Source organism: Pseudoliparis swirei, chromosome 7 (assembly GCF_029220125.1).
Source record: "Pseudoliparis swirei isolate HS2019 ecotype Mariana Trench chromosome 7, NWPU_hadal_v1, whole genome shotgun sequence".
NCBI lineage: Eukaryota > Metazoa > Chordata > Actinopteri > Perciformes > Liparidae > Pseudoliparis > Pseudoliparis swirei.
This window is the reverse complement of record NC_079394.1, coordinates 2241942-2261633: the sequence shown is the minus strand read 5'-3', so window position 1 is coordinate 2261633 and position 19692 is coordinate 2241942. Positions and strand designations below refer to the sequence as shown.

General features: G+C 43.3%; 1 protein-coding gene across 1 annotated transcript in view; it reads right to left on the bottom strand.

The window, feature by feature from the left end:
- Positions 1-1317: 1317 nt before the first annotated feature.
- adgrv1 (adhesion G protein-coupled receptor V1) overlaps positions 1318-19692 on the bottom strand; it is a 127221-nt gene continuing 108846 nt past the window's right edge. The window contains exons 92-94 of the mRNA XM_056420042.1: positions 12707-12892; positions 8033-8210; positions 1318-1751 (exon numbers count right to left, since the gene is read on the bottom strand). Coding sequence (XP_056276017.1) covers positions 1633-1751; positions 8033-8210; positions 12707-12892 — 483 coding nt within the window. The 3' untranslated portion in view covers positions 1318-1632. The remainder of the gene's footprint in view (positions 1752-8032; positions 8211-12706; positions 12893-19692) is intronic.

Genomic DNA, 19692 nt, shown 5'->3' with positions numbered 1-19692 from the left:
CCATTATAACAGGCTGCAACAATGCATGGGCATTCATTCCTATGACCTAACAGCTTTTCTTAGAAGGAGGTTAAAAATCAAATGCCGGAGCCCTCAGACGTTCTCCCTGCGGCTGTTGTGTTCTCTTGTTGCAGTGTGACCGGCCCTCGCTCTCCTTTGCTCATTACAGCGTTGTTTTCCCTTCAAATCCCTGAGGAGAAACTCCTCCTGACGGCTGGAGGGTGGGCCTCAGAAGTGATGTAATCATGCAGGAAACAGAGGAGACACGCACACCAAACATTGTCGTGTTCGGGGAAGTGACGTGATGATGTTTAAGGGGATTGGGGCTTCAGAAACGTCTCCACCCTTTGTGGATGAAGGTTGCTCGCTGCTCTCGCCTCAGGGCTAAAAGACTGGAAAACAAAAGAGGGGAGCAGATATTTCTGAACATCCAGTCAGTTCGTGTTTCCCACTTAGAGGCTTTTATAGATTTTAGAGCTAGGAAAATCTTTTTTTCTCTTCCCTTCTTTTCTTTATCCGTCAATAGTCGGCGAGACTGTAGACGGAAGAAGAAGGGAAGAAACAATGTGGTTGCATTTGGTTGGAGAGAGAATGCAGTCATTGGCCAGTGAGAGGGAGGCGTGTCAAGACACAGCGTTTTCTAGCTGATTCCTGAGTGTCCACATATCTTCAGGTAGCACATCCACCTCCTCCTGCTGCAGGTTTCTCGGGATCCGTTGGGATCTCGACCTCAACGAACATGGGAACGCCGATTGAGCAAATGGATCCCTCTCCTCTTCCTCCTTTGTCTTCTGTGGCACGTTTTAAAGTCGTGGTCTTACTTGAGGCCGTACAAGTAACAGGCTTCTGTGGAAACAGTAACAGTGGATGGCAGACTGAGGTTGAAGGTCGGTCCAAGGGTCAATAGATTTTGGATTCCAGGAGGTTCAAAGCTCTGGTAAAGTTAAAAGGGTAATATTTGCTTGTACATTCACACACGCCCATTCTTCATGGAGCAGATCAAAGACGGGCCTTTGCTCAAACACGGATATACAGATTAACATATTGCTGAACAGCTTATATAACTCAACTTTTTAAGTATTTTGGTCCACGCTGTGATCGGCATTGCTTTAATTTTCCTTATTTTCAGATTCGCTGCAGCAGACCTCGCCTCTGTGCAGAGCCAGTAACCATTGACACGAACCATCCTCCATGAGGGCGTGACCTCTGACCTCACAGCAACTCACTTGCATATCTGTCGGAGACACCCTCTGGTGGTAAACTGCCTTTCTTTTGACAGATTATGAGTAGTAAAAATGGAATCAGCAAAACCAAATCTAAAACGTGGTAAGTCGTTTATTCACAATGTTACACAATGTCCATCCTCAGCACATCTGGCTCTATCTCTACAGGACAAAGAATACAAATATACAAACAGTCAACAACTCCATCAAGGACTTACAAAATTAATTTAGTCAAACATGTATGTGTAGGTTCATATATATAGAACAGTACAGTACAAATTCCATACAGATTCAAATATCGATATGAAAATGTGAAAACAGTGTTTTAGTGCAAAAACATTTTATAATAAAAAAATATCGCGTTGTCATTTATCTCTGAAGTGGAGAGGACTCGGGACCCGCGAGCGGCTCAGAGGTGTGTGTCGGCGATGGGGATTCGTCTCAGCTCCACGATTTGGGAGTTGGTGATGCTGCCTCCGTCGTGGCTCCCGGGGATGGAATCGTTATCGCTCATACTGAGGCCGGCCCCTGGAACAGAGGAACTCAGAATCAATTCCATCCAAACACGGGATCTTTAACTCGTTAGTTATTGATTAGTTCATTCATCTTAATTCATTTGATTTTTTCCCCTTGCCAATTCAATTCCATGTACATGCTTACGCTCATACATATACGTCTGCCATCATCAATGTATTGTTTCTTTAAATAAAAATTAAAATAATTTAAAAACAGCTCACACACACACACACACACATGCATTTTTCTTTCTTTCTTTCTTTCTATCTTTCTTTTTCTCAATACTCTGACTTTCTGATGCTGTTTCGTCGTCCTCTAGGTGTTATTTCGATGTCTAAATATAGACAGTTAATTAAATGCCCTACCAGAGAGAAGAGCATTCTGGACCACTGCTACACAACAATCAGCAGGGCCTATCACGCCGTCCCTCGAGCTGCACTGGGAAACTCTGACCACGTCATGGTTCATCTGATTCCCTCATACAGGCAGAGACTAAAGCTCTGCAAACCTGTGGTGAGGAAGTTCAAGAAGTGGACCAGTGAGGCTCTGGAGGATCTACGGGCGTGCTTGGACTGTACTGACTGGGATGTCTTCAGGACTGCTACCAACAGCCTGGATGAGTACACAGAGGCTGTAACTTCCTACATCAGCTTCTGTGAGGACAGCTGTATTCCATCCAGCTCCAGGGTGAGTTATAACAACGACAAACCCTGGTTCACAGCGGAGCTCAGGAAGCTAAGACTGCAGAAGGACCAGGCATTCAGGAGTGGGGACAAGGACCTGTACACAGAGTCCAAATACAGGTTTAGCAAGGCGGTGAGAGATGCTAAACGACTGTACTCTGAGAAACTGCAACAGCAGCTCTCAGCAAACGACTCTGCTTCTGTCTGGAGAGGGCTCAGGCAGATCACCAACTACAAGCCCAAATCACCCCACTCCATGAACAATGTGCTTCTGGCAGACGAGCTAAATGAGTTCTACTGCTGCTTTGAAAGACAATGGAGCAGTCCTGAGACAATCCCCACAGCCCCACCAACAAGCCACAGACCATCAGCCCACCCTCCCCAGCCCATCAGGGGCTCACACCTCTGGAGCACCCTCCATCAACTCAGCGACGCCTCGTCATCCTGGAGAGAGCGTCAACAGGCTGTTTAAAAGCAGAACCCCGCAAAGCAGCGGGCCCGGACTCCGCTCCCCTCCACCCTGAAGCACTGTGCTGACCAGCTGTCTCCGGTGTTCACCGACATCTTCAACACCTCCCTGGAGACATGCCACGTTCCAGCCTGCTTCAAGGCCTCCACCATCATCCCGTCCCCAAAACCCAAGATCACAGGACTCAAGGACTACAGCAACACACACCTGACCTCTGTGGTCATGAAGTCCTTTGAACGCTTGGTCCTGTCACACCTCAAGACCATCACCGACCCACTCCTGGACCCCTGCAGTTCGCCTACAGAGCCAACAGGTCTGCAGACGATGCAGTCAACATGGCCCTTCACTACATCCTCCAGCATCTGGACTCCCGAGGAACCTACGCCAGGATCCTGTTTGTGGACTTCAGCTCTGCCTTCAATTCCATCATCCCGTCCCTGTTGCAGGACAAGCTCTCCCAGCTGCACGTGCCCGACTCCACCTGCAGGTGGATCACAGACTTTCTGACCGACAGGGAGTTGCACGTGGAATGCTGACGGCTCCAGGCCCCTCCCACCACGGGTTCCCCCCCCCAAAGGCTGTCTCCTCCTGCCTCTCTCCTCCACCAACAGCTGCACCTCCAGTCACCAGTCCGTCAAGCTCCTAAAGTCCCAAAGATGACACCACCCTCATTGGACTCATCTCTCTCATGGGGGACCGCCTACAGGTGGGAGACTGGAGACCACCTGACCTGGGTGCGGCTGCAGACAACCAACCTGAGCACAACTGGAAGACAGTGGAGATGGTTGTGGATTTCAGGAGGAATGCCCCCACCCGCCCCTCTCATCCTGTGTGACTCCCGGCGGACTGTGGAGTCGTTATCGCTCATCCTGGGCCATCATCTCCCAGGACCTCAAGAGGAACTCAGAATCAATTCCATCCAAAGGCCCAGCAGAGGATCTTTAACTCGTGAGTTAATGATTAGTTCATTCTACACGGCCATCTTAATTCATCTGATTTTGGCACCCTGCAGCCACAGCCAATTCCATGTACAGGCTGCAGGCATGAGCATCATCCGCCGGCCGAGAGGGTTATCGGCTGCAATCTGCCTTCCTCCAGGTCCTGTTCACTTCCAGGTCACTGAAAGGCCAGAAAGATAATTTAAAGGACAGCTCCCACCCACACTCCCTTCCTTCCTCCTCCCTCGGGAGCTTTCGCATCACGATGACCACGTACACACCACCCACCTTTTTTTTCCCGGCGGCGGTCGGGCTCATCATCGGACCCCGACTGACTGACTGTCACCCCAGGACTACCACTTCTTCTTTCTTTCTTTCTTTCTATCCTTCTTCTCCTCCCACTCCTACTCCGTCCTTGCGATGATTGTTGTATGTCATGTCCAAGTGTTGCACGTTCCACCAAAAAAAATTCCTCGTTTGTTTGTGAAAACATTCATTCTTTGGCAATAAACCTGTTTCTGATTCTGATTCTGATTCTGATTGTCTTTTGTCTTGTAATAAAAATAAATAAAAAACTTGTTAGTTATTTATCATGTGCAAAGATGTCTGCAGTACATGTGCGTGTAATTTGCCTTTGAGTTGTGTATATTACATACCGTAACACTCAACAGTTTAATATACACAGTTTCATCAATTATGAAAAGTATAAACTATAGTTACCTCGAGCAAGAAAGTTACCATATGTTCTCAACTTCAATATATTTAGGAGAACAATTAGATGTGTTATTGTGTATCCAGCGAGTGATGAAAGCATCTCTGTGAGGCATTTATAAACATCTTCACTATTTTGCATGAACTAAAGTACTCAAAGAAATCTGTAAAATATTTTGATATAAAAATGAATAATATATTACATTGTTAGGCAACATATTAATTGTTTCATAGTGTCCACTTTTATAGTTTTAACATTCCTATTTTACAATATTTATAAATGACACTGAATGCCTGTCTCTGGTTGTTGCAACAATAATAAACAAAGTCCAAGACTTTTATTGTGAAAAGTAATTGACACATCCGTGCGGTCACGCTGCTTTTTAGGAAACCAAAGTGAGTCTGATCAGCTCTCATGTAGAATGTGCTGAAAGTACACACATTCTTCTGTGTGTGTGTGTGTGTGTGTTAATGATTCACGACCAAATGAAGTGCGTAGCACCTCATGAGGGCACTACCTGCTGACCCCCGTCAGGTGTTGCCCTGTTACATCATCTGACGAGCTGAGTATCTGTACTGCTAACTGACTGGTTGAGTTTCAACCAGACGATACCCTCAGTGTGACACGCATGTGCAGAGAGGAGGTCAGAGGTCACCAGGGACAGTGGGAAGTGGGAGAATGTCCTCGTGACTGGTGGAACAACAAGTTGACACATTGAGTTTTAACGGCAAAATACAGAATATTATATCTCAAGATTAGCAGACGATTGTTTTTTCAGGTTTTGAGTTAATGATCATAGATTTTCTTAATGCCTGCCAGAGACGAGCCATCAGGTTGCAGCGGCCAAACAATAAGTTAATACAGCCGAGTTTGATGATGAGGGGACCAATTAATCATGTGGCTTGTTCTCTGCAGCCCAAAGCGGTTTAAGGTGGAACACTCCACCAGCTTCAGGACGCAGGGAGAGGCTGAGGACACACACACACACACACACACACACACACACACACACACACACACACACACACACACACACACACACACACACACACACACACACACACACACACACACACACACACACACACACACACACACACACACACACACACACACACACTAAAGTACGGTTAGCTCTCTGCTAGGTGCAACACGATCCTCTCGGCGTAATTCCTTTTCATTAACACCCGTAAATACCTCGGACTCACACCTGCTAGGACAAACTTTAAATGCGGATATCTCCATGGTTACACGTTTTGTTTTTCCGGGATGCGTGCTGCAGGTATTGAGTGCCGCTTCATATATCCAATGCTGCCCGGAGGCACCTGAACTCTGGGAGGCTCCAGCAAAGCTGGACGTGGGCTTCAGGACTCGAGCTCAACAACGTTCACGGGGAAGGATTCAGATATCTGCTCAAAAGTTATTTCTCAACTCAACTCTGACATTTAAAAAGACCCGACTCAGTCCCAATAACTTTATGGTCTTTTCAAGTTGATCCGTCTATCTTCACTACATATTTATTATCGTGGGACAAGACTCTGACTGCGGACTGGGATCAGCCTGAAGTTGAGCGACAGTAACGCAGCGATGCTGCACACGCTAGCTGCTGTTAGCTTGGAATAGTTTATGATTCTGTAGTCTTGAGCTTTAAACTAATACATATAGAAAGATATTATAATAGGAAATATTAGGAAGAATATTATTATTATGAATGTGTTATGAAGCATAGGGGTACTGTCTACTCTATGCAAATATAAATGGAAAGAAGTAATGTCTGTTCATGAGAGTGAATGTTAGTTAGTATTTCAGATTGTCGAAGCCGGTTGAAGCCCGTGAAGTGACAATAACAGACGGGACTTTTATTGTGAAAATACTTGTTTCGCGACTTGACCGGAAGTGACGTTTTGACCCGGGGGTCGTGACGTTTGACCTCTCCGTTTTGATAGCGGGACTTTTATCCAACAGGAAGGTGTTAGAGGCTGAACTACCTTTGAGAGGAGCTGATTGGCTGATTCTGGGACTAAGACTCTGGACTGGGGGAACATCGTTCTCTTTGGTCTGGACCCGGCTGCTTCAAGCTTTGAACCCATCACCACGAAACCCACGATCCTGAGCCTCAACTGTTTGTTTACACTTCTTGCCGTTAAATATAGTTAAACTTAATTCACGCCATCCGGAGCCTGATGTCCATCATCTGCCAAGAGCCCAGTTTCAGTTCCTCTCATACAACCTAAAACATCAAGTACAATATTATCTGTCCAGCTGTCGTCCAGCTGGACCTGATTCCTCTTCAGACACTGAAGCCGTTACTCTGTGGTTTCACAGAGCCGGTGTGAGGGAGCCTGTCGGTGATGTATCAGTGAGCAGTTTGGGCCCTCGGCTTATTAAACATGGATGGCAACAGAGAAAGAATGGTTTCCATGGCAGCAGACAGATTTAGAGTCAGCAGAGGAATGACCAAGTAGAGCTCATCGTAATAGATACTATAGATACTCTATGTATGCACACTATGGAATAATCAAATACCCAGACAAATAATGTCATTAAACCAACACGGGAAACGTTTCATGATATGACTCTGTTATAATTCAGTCTAACTTTTATATTAAATGTATAACATCAAAGCAAATTCTTTTGTTTAATTTTGAGAGGATGTTGTGTTTTTCCTTTCATGTTTAAATTGCATGTGGTGACCATTTTGCACAGTTTTGTCTTTATTTTTTATATTTCATAGAAAAGTGTTCACAAGATGTATTCATGCACTCCGTCAAAGTTGAACTAAAGCAATGTGGAACAACTACTGAAGGAGAAGTTTCTGAACACAAATTAACTCGGACCCTGTAAACTCATTGGCGATAGCACGATTGATACCAATATTGAAATTCAATATGATATGTCTTAATCTGCTGGATGGATCTTTTCTCGTGGCTCGTGGCCAACAGGACCTATTGCTTAAAAGTAGGAAAACTAATCAATACATTGAAACCAATGTGCAATATAATAATATATTATATTATATATAATATATTATTATATTGCACATTATATTTATTATATTATAATATAATATAGATATAATATTAGTTTGGATGCAATTTCTAGGAAAAATAATAGCTGGATTTAAAAGTGTTTTTCAAGTGTTATGATCAGCGGTCCCCAAACTAAGGCCCCCGGGCCGGATACGGCCCTCGCACATCCTAGACTAGCCGCTGTCAAATAGAACGGAATTAGTTATTAGTTATTTGGTTATTATTTATTTCAAAATAGTGTTATTTTTTTTTCTGTGAAGATCCCGGAAAGGGTTATTAATATTTGGTTATGTGGCTTTCTGGAAAACAATACATGTTAACATTTAGGCACCCTTGCCTACGATGCTGAACACATAGTTAACAAGAAAGTTAAGTTGCGTTTGGAACCTGCATGAGGAAGAATAAATAAATCTCCAGTTTTAAACTCATTTGTCAAACATCTGTGTTTTGTCGGCTCCTCACCAGTTTTTAAGGCAAATATAAGGTCGTCAAACTCCTGCGACTCCTCGTCTGCTATGACGAGATTGCTGTTGGCGAAGCCTCCTCCCTCGGTGGTGTACCCCATCACCGGACTGGCTTTAAACACACCGCTGGGATGACGGCTGGGCTGCAGCGACGTCCGTTCCCAGTCTGCTGACACCTGGAACACACACACACACACACACACACACACATAAACATCCGTGATGAGCACATGCACAATGTGCTAGTCTTGTTGTTGCTATCGGATGGGAACTTTGATGCAACCTTAATGTTGATGTTGTTTTGTTTGCGATGTTGAGCGTTCTGCATTCCTTTTACAGTTTTTATCGATTGATTACACACAAAAACTGGAACTTATAACACAATGACCACAACCTGTAACTGATGTGCCAACTCCCTAAACCAATTCTGCTAAACTATAAGCACAAGTATCTGCTTTAGACACAGATTTCAATTGTGAGCCACACTTTATTCAAAACACTAAACACCATCCTCTCTACTTTGCACACTTCATCAATGCCAAAACCTCCTTGTGTTTAGACAGAACACACTGCTATTCAATTGGCAAAACTTCCATTTCCATGGCTGTTGTGCAATTTGGAATCAAGGCTTTAGCAATATAAGGGCCACAGGTGACCTCCTGATTTGAAGAAGAATGGATGAAAACATGGAAGGTAGAGGAGACCAGAGAGGCAGAGGAGTAAGGGTAAGAGGACGAGGATGAGGACGAAGATGAGGAGGAAGAGGTGGAAGAGGAGGAGGAAGAGTTGGAAGAGGAGGAGGATGTTGATGAGGTCCTGTGGCCAGACAGGAACCGACGACAGGACGAAGACACATTTTTTTCGTCCTTTTTTATTTACACTTTTCTTTCTTTTTTTGTTGACTGTTGTGGTCTATTTTCTATTGTTTATTCTGTGAAACAATTATAAAAAAGAAAGAAATATTTGTGTTGTATATTTGTGTGTTGTTTTATATTTTGAGTTAAAACATTATACATTTACAATATTTGACAACAGGAGAAAGCGTACAGTACCACTGGACATGAAAAGGCATAATGCTCCTGATAAGGCCTTCATGGTGTTTTCCCATTTCATCGTAGTGTTTTCCATTGAGCACATCAGTGTTCTATCGATGCTTAGAATGTCTACTCATATAATGGGCTGTGTTTGTCATTTGAAAACAAAGTAGCATTTTGCAGGAGATATAAAGCGTTTTGCATTTTGTGTGAGTGGTTTCGGGATTTGTGTTTAGAGTTTTGAGAAAACGAGGCATGCTTTCAAAAAATTTGTTTAAGCAATCGAGAAAAACTGTAAACCCGACTTAATGAAGCTGGAAAATACATGATTGTAAAAATTAAAAAAAAGATGTGATGAGATGTGACACTATTCCTTGATAGCAGCAAAGTAATATGAATAGTAAATAAAATGTATTCAAACAATTTATATTGCCCCTTCCAAAATTATTTTACAAGTGATTTGTAACCAGTAAAAATGAATATGTACTACACAAGTAGTTCCACACACACACACACTTAATTCAGAGAATGGCTCCGTCTGTCAGCCGTGTAATTGTGTGTGTGATGAGTTAGGGTCAGGCAGAGTGCGCGTTGCCCCAGCACCCCGAAGGGTTAAGGCCAACGGACAGGGTCACGGCGGGGTCATGGGGTGAGAGCGTGGTCATTGGCTTCAGGGTTTCATTCTATATCAGCCTCACGTCAAGTGAAGGATGCGGCCAGCAGTGAGAAAGATGAATGTAATTGCAAGATGCATTTTTATTTAGAGTCCAAAAGTATTTATTGTGGGAAATAAAGACTCTAATCACGTAAAGCAAATAACAGAAGTGACGGAGCAGAAGAGATATGGCAGAGAGTTAAATAAAAAGAGGAAGCAATAAACGTTGCATGATGCGTGCGTCGCTGTCTTCTCTACAACAACCAGATGCACCGTCATGTTTTCCACTTCACTGGAGGAATGGATGTTTTTATGATCGGGAACATGTTTTTCCATAATGCTTGTATATACACAGTAGAGTGCTACGCGATGCACACGTTGCTGCAGCTTCCACGTATGAAGTCCTCATCTCTCCGTGCAGATGGATTAACGCGTGTGCTGGACAAGCTACTGAAGCTTCCCGAGCTGCAACCGGGACACGGCGTCCCAGCGAGGGGAAGTCAGCCCCACCAGGCGCCTCAGATCCGTCGTATCTCCTTCAAACGGAGGCGGCGAGCGGACGAATCAAACCTTTCAATGAGCGATTCAACCCCAAAGATCATAAGCCCCTCTCCCTATTCTTACCTCATTTCAATTTCCCTTCAACCAATCCACTCCACAAATCTTCCCTCATCGAACACTCGCATCGCGGCCTCTATCTGCAGCCTTTTTGTAATAATAACTTCATATTTAATAACTTCATATTTACACTATGTTGATCTGCACTTCACACATTTCATTTATTTACACTACACACATACACACACTTTGCACACTGTCTATATTTAATATTTTTATATTTAATTTAATTTTACACTGCAGTCATTAGTATTGTATTGTGTATGCATATATGTTGTATATATATACATATATATTTTATTTTGTATTCTATATTTTACTTTGTATACTTTGCACAGTCATTGTATTATATTTGTTTGTGTGTGTGTATATATAAATATACACATATGTTTCATTCTATATACATATATATACTTCATTTTGTATTTTATATTTTACTTGTATACATCTATATCTTTCATCCCTGTTTTTTATATTGTATTCTCGTGTGTTTAGTTGATTGGTGCTGCTACTGTGATGACAAATTTCCCCTTGGGGATTAATAAAGTATATATCTATCTATCTATCTATCTTTTTCTCACTGGGCTGTCGCCAAATATCAGAGAGGCAGGAGCGTGCTTTCATGAATGAAACAAGATGACTGGATTCCGGTGTGTGGAGAGGGATCGAGGCCGAGAGCGCAAAGGTGGAGTTCCCGGGAGTGATGAAGTTAAACCTGTTCCCTGTCTTCTCCTTTCTCTCCCCTCTCAGTTCTTATCGGGTATTCTCCAGGGACAAAGTTGCTCCTGACACGGACTCACCAAAGCGCTGCGTGTGTGTGGATACGGTATTCTGTGTGTGCGTGCGATGGGCACTATGTGTGTTTTTGTAAAGGCTGACCATTAACACACACGATGTGAAGCAGTTTGAAGCAGACGCGCCAGGAGAGTGTCCGAGCGAGCGTGAGTGTTCTCTGTGGAGTCACGCTCAGCTGGTGGGAGAGATGTGTGAAGGAGGACCAGGAATGGGCAAATAGAGCCACGGGAATGAGGGCATGGGAAAAGGAGGAGAGACGGGAAAACCGACAGGTGGAAGGAAAACAGGGAGGGAAGGTAAAGAGGTATTTTTCAGATATATTTTTAGCTGTACCTAAAGTCTATTGGTTTGCTTTCGTTCCTATAAGATAGGATATAAAAAGAACACTTAATTGAACACCACCATCTCTCCAACAGGGCTGATCACATTGGGTGCACAGATGAAGATACTCTCAGTTTCAAGGTCAATCCAAAATGATTTAGAGGGGAAAACAAAAGTGAGTTCACCCAAAGTGTAATGAAAACTGTGATGAATCCCTCATTGCAAAGAAAAGCAGCATGTGCTCACAACGGGCCTGGTAGCTCTGGGTGAACCAGGAAGTGTCTTTCAGGAATGACCCAACCAGTGGAAATGAAGAGCAGAGCATCATAAACACACACATGTCCATATCTAGGATAGAAGAGGAGAAAATGAATTGCACTGTCACTAAAATAAAACTCCTTAGCATTAGAGTCAGAAACATGGTGTTGATAAATGATGTAAATCCATATAATCTAGTGTGTCTAGTGTGAGTTTATCTCTGATGGACTATTAAGATCTGTGTGTGTCTGTGTGAGTGAGTGTATGTATGTGTGTGTGTGTGAGTGTATGTGAGTGTGTGTATGTATGTGTGTGTGTGTGAGTGTATGTGTGTGTGTGTGTGTGTATGTATGTGTGTGTGAGTATGTATGTGTGTGTGTGTGAGTGTATGTATGTGTGTGTGTGAGTGTATGTATGTGTGTGTGTGAGTGTATGTATGTGTGTGTGTGTGAGTGTATGTATGTGTGTGTGTGTGTGTGTATGTATGTGTGTGTGAGTGTATGTATGTGTGTGTGTATGTATATGTGTGTGTGTGTATGTATGTGTGTGTATGTATATGTGTGTGTGAGTGAGTATATATATATGTATGCGTGTATATATATATGTATATATGTGTGTGTGTGTGTATATATGTGTGTGTGTGTGTGTATGTGTGTGTGTGTGTATGTATATGTGTGTGTGAGTGTATGTATGTGTGTGTGTGTATGTATATGTGTGTGTGAGTGAGTGTATGTATGTGTGTGTGTGTGAGTGTATGTATGTGTGTGTGTGTGAGTGTATGTATGTGCGTGTCTGTGTGTGTGTGTATGTACAGTATGTATGAGTGCGAGTGTGCGTGTATGTATGTATGTGTGTGTATGTGTGTGTACGTGTATGTATGTGTGTGAGTGTGCGTGTATGTGTATACGTGTATGTATGTGTGTGTGTGTGCGTGTGTGTAATTGTGTGTGTGAGTGTGTGTGTGAGTGTGTGTGTGTGCGTGTGTGTGTACCTCCTCCATGGCGCTGATGAGGTTCTGAGTTGATTTGTTGATGTCCCCCCCCACAGTGGTCGGCCCCCCTCCCTGGTAGGCCGAGTCAGGACCGCCATGGCCGCTCATCTCCACCGTGTAGCTGGCTTTAGTCGGCCAGCACAGCTGGTTGTGCATGACGAAGTACACGGCAAACACATACAAGCCCTGGAGAGAAAGAGGAAAGGAATCACGAATCAGTATCATTAATACACGATCAATCTAAAGCCCGTTTCATCCAAGGAATCCGTAACATTGTTGAATCCTTTGTCCGGACAAAGTCTCTGATGCTTGCAGATTTCCCGGTTGCTCGTGACGTCAGGGATTCAAGAACTAAATACACAAAATATGAACGTAGACATGTTAAAATTCTAAAACATAAACATGCATTGTGGTACTTATTACGAAGCACATCATTAGCAGCCGCCTCTCCTCCGGCATGACGAGTGGAGAATCACTCCATCATGGACCGTGACATCATGGGCACCCTGGTATGTCTGCTTCCTCCACTTCCCCGTCATTACCAAATCCACTCGGTCAATACCGGCGGGTATTACCCAAAAACACCCGAGTGGCAAATATCACGGGGCCCTCCCGCATTTCACGACACCCGTCACTGGCCGCTGACGGCAGACAGACGAGAGTGCAGCGCACACATCTGATGAATGTGTACGCTGACACACAAGCCTCACAGGTAGACATGAGAAAATACTGTCGATTTAAAGGGAGCAGAAATGGGTCTTAACCCTTCTATTACCTTTGGGGTCAATTTGACCCCATTTAATGTTTAACGTCTTTGAAAAAATGATTGACATCATGTTTTTTGCTTCATATTTTATGACTTTTCATAATTTATTGGGGACAACTGTGAAAACCTCAAATGAACATGATGATATGTTTTGACTGTCCTGAACACAACTTGTACGCATCGGTGTTCTTTGGGCTCAATTTGACCCCAGGCTGTTTTTCACTGAGTAAAACATATAAGAAATATCAACTTTTTTATTTATTTAAAAGGCTGTTTAGGTAGTCAACAAACAAACATAAAGTACCTCACACGAAAACTTGGGAAACAATATTAATTCTAATAATTTTCTGGAGTTTTTATTTGCTGGGGTCAAATTGACCCCGAGGGTAAAATATGTTCCTACATTTGAAAGTAACAGGAGGGTTTTAAGTAAGTTCAGTAAAAAAAAACATTTCATAACATAACTTGGGAGAGCAACTGACATCACTGAAGACACGAGGAAAATACCTTTTTTTAAACATTTGAACGAGTTTGTATTGAAACCATAAATATGACCGACAGGAACCGTAGTAACTCTGTTCACCGTGAAACAGAAATGTCCAGCTTGTAAGGCGGAAAAAAAAATAGCTGGACATACACTACCGTTCAAAAGTTTGGGGTCACTTAGAAATGTCTTTATTTTTCAAAGAAAAGCACTGTTTTTTCAAAAAAGATAACATTAAATGAATCAAAAATACACTCTATACATTGTTAATGTGGTAAATGACTATTCTAGGTGGAAACGTCTGGTTTCTAATGAAATATCTCCAGAGGTGTATAGAGGCCCATTTCCATCAACTATCACTCCAGTGTTCTAATGGTACATTGTGTTTGCTAATCGCCTTAGAAGACTAATGTCTGATTAGAAAACCCTTGTGCAATTATGTTAGCACAGCTGAAAACAGTTATGCTGGTGATATAAGCTATAGAGCGTATTCACTCACGTGACCACAACAAACTCTGGCGGCCATGTTGGGGTCCCACCACGGCATTGTTTTGCTTGTTTGTATGCCGCTCTTCCCTTAGAAATGACCATTATATCCTGAAGGAGACACGATTTCAGTTCAAAACGGCGTGCCTTGTGATTATGGTGCTGTGCCTCATTGTTGGATGTGGGACTAATGATTCAGAATATGGGTTTATCAGCTCAACAAGACGGGCTATTACTTCAACTTGTCATCTACTTCGGCTTCACTCGGCGTATGAGCGTTAGGACTGTTCTCGTGTGTTTCTGTTGATACATCGGCTTGTGGGCACGTTTCCATTGACACACTCTCGTCAATAATCTCTTTTTGCTTTTTTCGCCGAGCGAAAATCAATGTCTTTCACTTGCGCAAAAGGAACTGTGGATGGAAACTTGGGAGGAAGCCATGAACATGGCAACTCCGTCGGGCGATGTCTGCCTTTACTCTGTGATTCATTTCAAGGTAAAATAAAACACTGGCTCCATGGGAACAGCATCAGCACGGCCACCAAACAGTCACTGCTGGTCCTGAAGGAGCTGGAAGCGGCTTCATCCAGACACTCGTCCTGGAGGCGGAGCTGTGACTACGGATCATATATGAACCCAGACACGGGGCGCTTGATGTTCCCACATTTGTGGTATTTCCACAGCAAATATAACGCAGAAATAGTTGTTAATGTCCCATGGTCGATAGCGGAAATGAAAACTGTTTTACAGGAATGTGACCGGGCTATGTGCTGGTAACTAGGGGTAACTAGCGAATTAACCACAAAGTGTTGAGCGAGTAAAATCAGGTAAAAAAGCGTTGCAAATATTCAATTCCAACCGCTGAAATCTTTCTTTGGTAATGCAGAAGGACATGAGGTTGCTGGGCTCTCGCATAATCAAACAGCGGACACGATAGGAGGTCAACTTCTTCTGACATTTAATAAGTGGGACCCCAAGATGGCGCGATTGAGATTCTGACGTCACGTGAATACGCTCTATACAACTGGCCTTCCTTTGAGCTTGAAGTTTGAAGAACAAAATTAATACTTCAAATATTAACCATTATTTCTAACCGTGTCAATGTCTTGACTATATGTTCTATGAAATGTTCAATTCATTTGATAAATAAAAGTGTGAGTTTTCATGGAAGACACGAAATTGTCTGGGTGACCCCAAACTTTTGAACGGCAGTGTAGATAAGACATAGAAACGCCTCAGAAGTCTTCAGCTGAGCATCTGTGTTTCTAAACGAGTCATAAACTGTCCGAGTCATAGACTCTCTGTGATTGTCATACATCCACACAAAAAAAGCCTCCGTGTCCGTGCATTAATGCTGCGTTAAGGCCTCGTGTGAAAGAGCTTCAAAGTGAGACACGTATGTTTGTTAAGATGTGGGACATTTGGGGGTGAAGAGCTGGGTCGAGTGTCTTGTTTTGTGCGTGTGTCGCGTTAAAGAAAGAAACGAACCTCCCGTGTGTGACGACGTACAACGGTGAACAAAAGCAGCCAGGTGTGTTTCCATGCGTGTGTGTGTGTAGCAGCTCACGGCCTGTGGTCAGCGCAGGCCGTTCAGCGTGAGGAACAGGCTTTACGGCCACAGGCCTGTTCTGGCCACAGGTCTTTAGAGATGGAAAGCACAGCACAAAGCAGAGCAGCGGGGACGGGGCAGGGTGGGGGAACGGGGGAAGTTTGGATCAAGAGGAAACCAAGAGGGACCATGAGCGGAGACAAGAATGAGAACAGACGTTGGATGAAGTGTGTATACGCAGCATGGAGCGATGGGAGGAATAGCTCGAGAGGCGAGGTGTCTGTGATAGGTGACACAAATAATGAAAATAAAAGCCAACACGATCCTGACTCGCGTTGGAAACAGTGTCCTTCTTGTTTTAAACTGCATACCTGATGCAAGATCACCTTAAAGTGGAAATAATTGTCAGGCGAGAAGCAGCAGGTCTATTTCCCCTGCATCCTAATTCTCTGCAGGCTTCATGTGTGTGTTGACAAGCACGGGTCCGTGTCTTCTTCTCCATGACACACATCCTGTGTCCTATTTATAGGCGATTACAAAGGTTGCATGAGTAAGCGTGGGTGCAATTGAATCTCAGTGGCGCCGCTTCACCGCCGAGGATGTCCCTCAACGAGGTCCGGTCAGCCAGCAGAGGGGCGGCCGCAGGAGGAGAGAGAGAGGGGGCGGTGCTGCGGTGAATAGATCAGCGTCATCTAATTTAGCCGGATGTGGTCCAGATGTGGTCCAGAGCAACAGTGTGGATTCATGGAAAACAAGGAATGGATGGAATCATTCAAAGAAAAGAAAACCGTGGGCGATGCTTTGAACGTTCTCATGTTCCTCGTTATCCTCGTTATCCCCGCGTGACGTGCTCGGTCTCACAGATGGGCTCAGCGCTCCGCTGCAGACTCACGGCGTCCACCAACACGGTGCTCTCGAAGCAACGCGTGATCCGTGCCCTGCGTCGCAAACACAGCTGTGCGCAGCCGTTACACCTGCAGCTGTTTAACGGTGTTCAGCAATCAGCTGTTGGGAAATGCGCCACATCAATAACAACAACAAGGTAAACGTGGAAAATTCTCCGAATGGAAAATTCACGACGTGAAGGAAACCGCAACGGCCGCCCCGCAGCAGAGAGCCGGCGTAACGACGCGTGACCTCGAGGCGATGGACGACGTAGGCAATGAGAGGGTGACGGAGCTGAATAAAGGATAACGTAGCACGTTAAAATAAGCAGCAATAAAAAAAAAAAGAAGGTTGTTGTGCCGAATCTGCCTGTACAACGTTTTTGAACATTAAATCAAATTTAAAGAGCTCTAGTACAAGTTATAGCCATGGAAAAAATATCATACTAACTGAAAGGAACATATGCAGTTTGAAGAGATGTGGGCCCTCAGTTCCTTAGGGCTCTAAAGTGACCTTACAGTCATTACCCCTGTACACTCTCTGAGCAACCCCCTGCTAAATACCCCAAATGTACCAATGAGTGTGCCATCCAGTATTGAGTGTCATTTTATATAATTTATTTTAATCATTATTTTTTATTTTATTATTGTCTGGTAGCTTGTTTCTTATGTTTACTGTATTTGTAACTTGTTCTTCCTTGAAGGAAAAAAAAAAAAATCAAATAAACACATTTTGAAAAATAAATAATGAAAGAGCTCTAGTAAGGGTAATAAGTATGCTAATAATCTACTTGTGCAAGATTGAGTTTTTAAGCATTTTGTAAATAGTCCTTACATTATAAACGTACTTCTGTCATATATTTGATCTGTTATCATCTCCTCTAAGTCGATGTGCACACTGCTTGACGAGAAGTACATTTTTACTGTTTTTTTGCTTTTTAATCACTTTCATTAATTCCTAATATCAGCCCCACTATAAAACAAAACTCTTTGAAGCTTAATTCACGGTAACGGCATCTCTATCGACACGTAGCATCCTGGCTAAGCAGTGTTTTGTGAAAACTGGGTCAGAGGAGTTGTTTTGCTGCTAATCAATGTCCTTGGCCACACTTTGGCTGCGGGGCTCTTCACCTGTCTGTTCCACTCTGATGAATCCTCCCTCAGCCCTCCGGCAGACCCACACCAAATCCCAGAGGCTCCCGTTTTACTCTGAGCTTTAAGCTTGTGACGTAGGAGCTAGTAGGGAAAATCAATTGCCATAGTCCTTTAAAAAAGAAGAAAAGAGGCTTTTTATTCTTCTCGTGAAACCAAGGTCAAAGTGGGGGTAATAGGACGCATGAAGACCGTTTACGTTGTGTTTCTCCTCTCAGTAGAAATGGAGCTGATTGATGAGGGGAAGGGTGTTTCACATGTGATCACGTGTGAGGACATGCATGTAGATATCTGCCTTTAACACATATATCTAAGGATTGGAGGCAGACAACTGACCAACAACCCAAGTCAGGACACATGAAAGTCACTTTATGGGATCAAAGGACTTTCATCCGAGGTGTTCCCACAGGAGGAAGGCGGGATCTTTAAGTAATACTATAAGTAGTACTATAAGTAATACCATGAGTAATACTATGAGTAATAACATGAGTAATACCATAAGTAATACTATAAGTAATACTATAAGTAATACCATAAGTAAGAGCCATTTAAGTGCCACTGAAGTGCTAATCTGACCCCGTCATATAACCCATGACCACTGGCTTTAAAGAGCAGCACTATAGGTCAGTGGGAGAAACTGACCACATGATGTCACAGAGTGAGGTCAACTCTCTCGGAGGTCATCAACGAGCGCTAAGTTGACGCTGACATCACTTCTCTTCATTAGTCGCTCTCCCGACAGGAGGAGTTTGCTTTGGTGCAGAACTGTTGTCTTTGGCATGTGGATGCCACATATCACCCCCGGTTACCACAGACCTGCGATGGCACACTTTACATGCAGATGGTGTCTCTCAGAAGATGACGGAAGAATGTACTACGGCAGTATAATTCCGGTGTTACCGCGGTATTATAAATGTATTAATAATGACCGTAAATGCTGCAACTCAAACTAAGTGATGGTCGGGTCCGCTGGCGAGTTGCTGCCGCGCCTCCTCCGCTGTTTTCGTTTTTCTTTTTAAGTTTCGTATTGATATCGTCTCGTGTGAATGTTGGACTTTTCTGTTTTAATGTTGTTTCTATCTTTCATGCTTTTATCTTTTATCCTGTATTTTTTTTACTGTACGGTGACCTTGGGTGACTTGAAAGGCGCCTCCAAATAAAATGTATTATTATTATTATTAATAATAATAACCCTTTCTCGGTGAAGTTTTTCAGCCCCTAACCAGCGAAAAGCATTTTTGGTTGAAAAACACAAAAAATACACGGCGCAATGCCAGATAATAATATTTTTTACGATTTAATATATAACATATTAAATGCAGTTTATAAACAAACACTTCTATTTTATTCAATATTTATTAAATATAATCATTCAAATGATTTTTATCCTGTATTTTTTTTACTCAACGTCTACACACTTGATATGAAATAAAAGAGCATATTTGACCAAAGAAAGGAGAACGTCCTGGATGTCTTTGCAAAGAAGACGTGATTGAGTTGTTGAAGATGCAACACAACATGCTGTTAATAAGCTACACAAAATCCTGACAGTCATAATAATGCCCCCTGTGATCAGAGCAGTGAGTCTTCTATTAATTGCGTTTCAGACGTGGCCATGGATAAATCTATTATCAAATAGAGATTGCTATAAAATAATAAAACCAG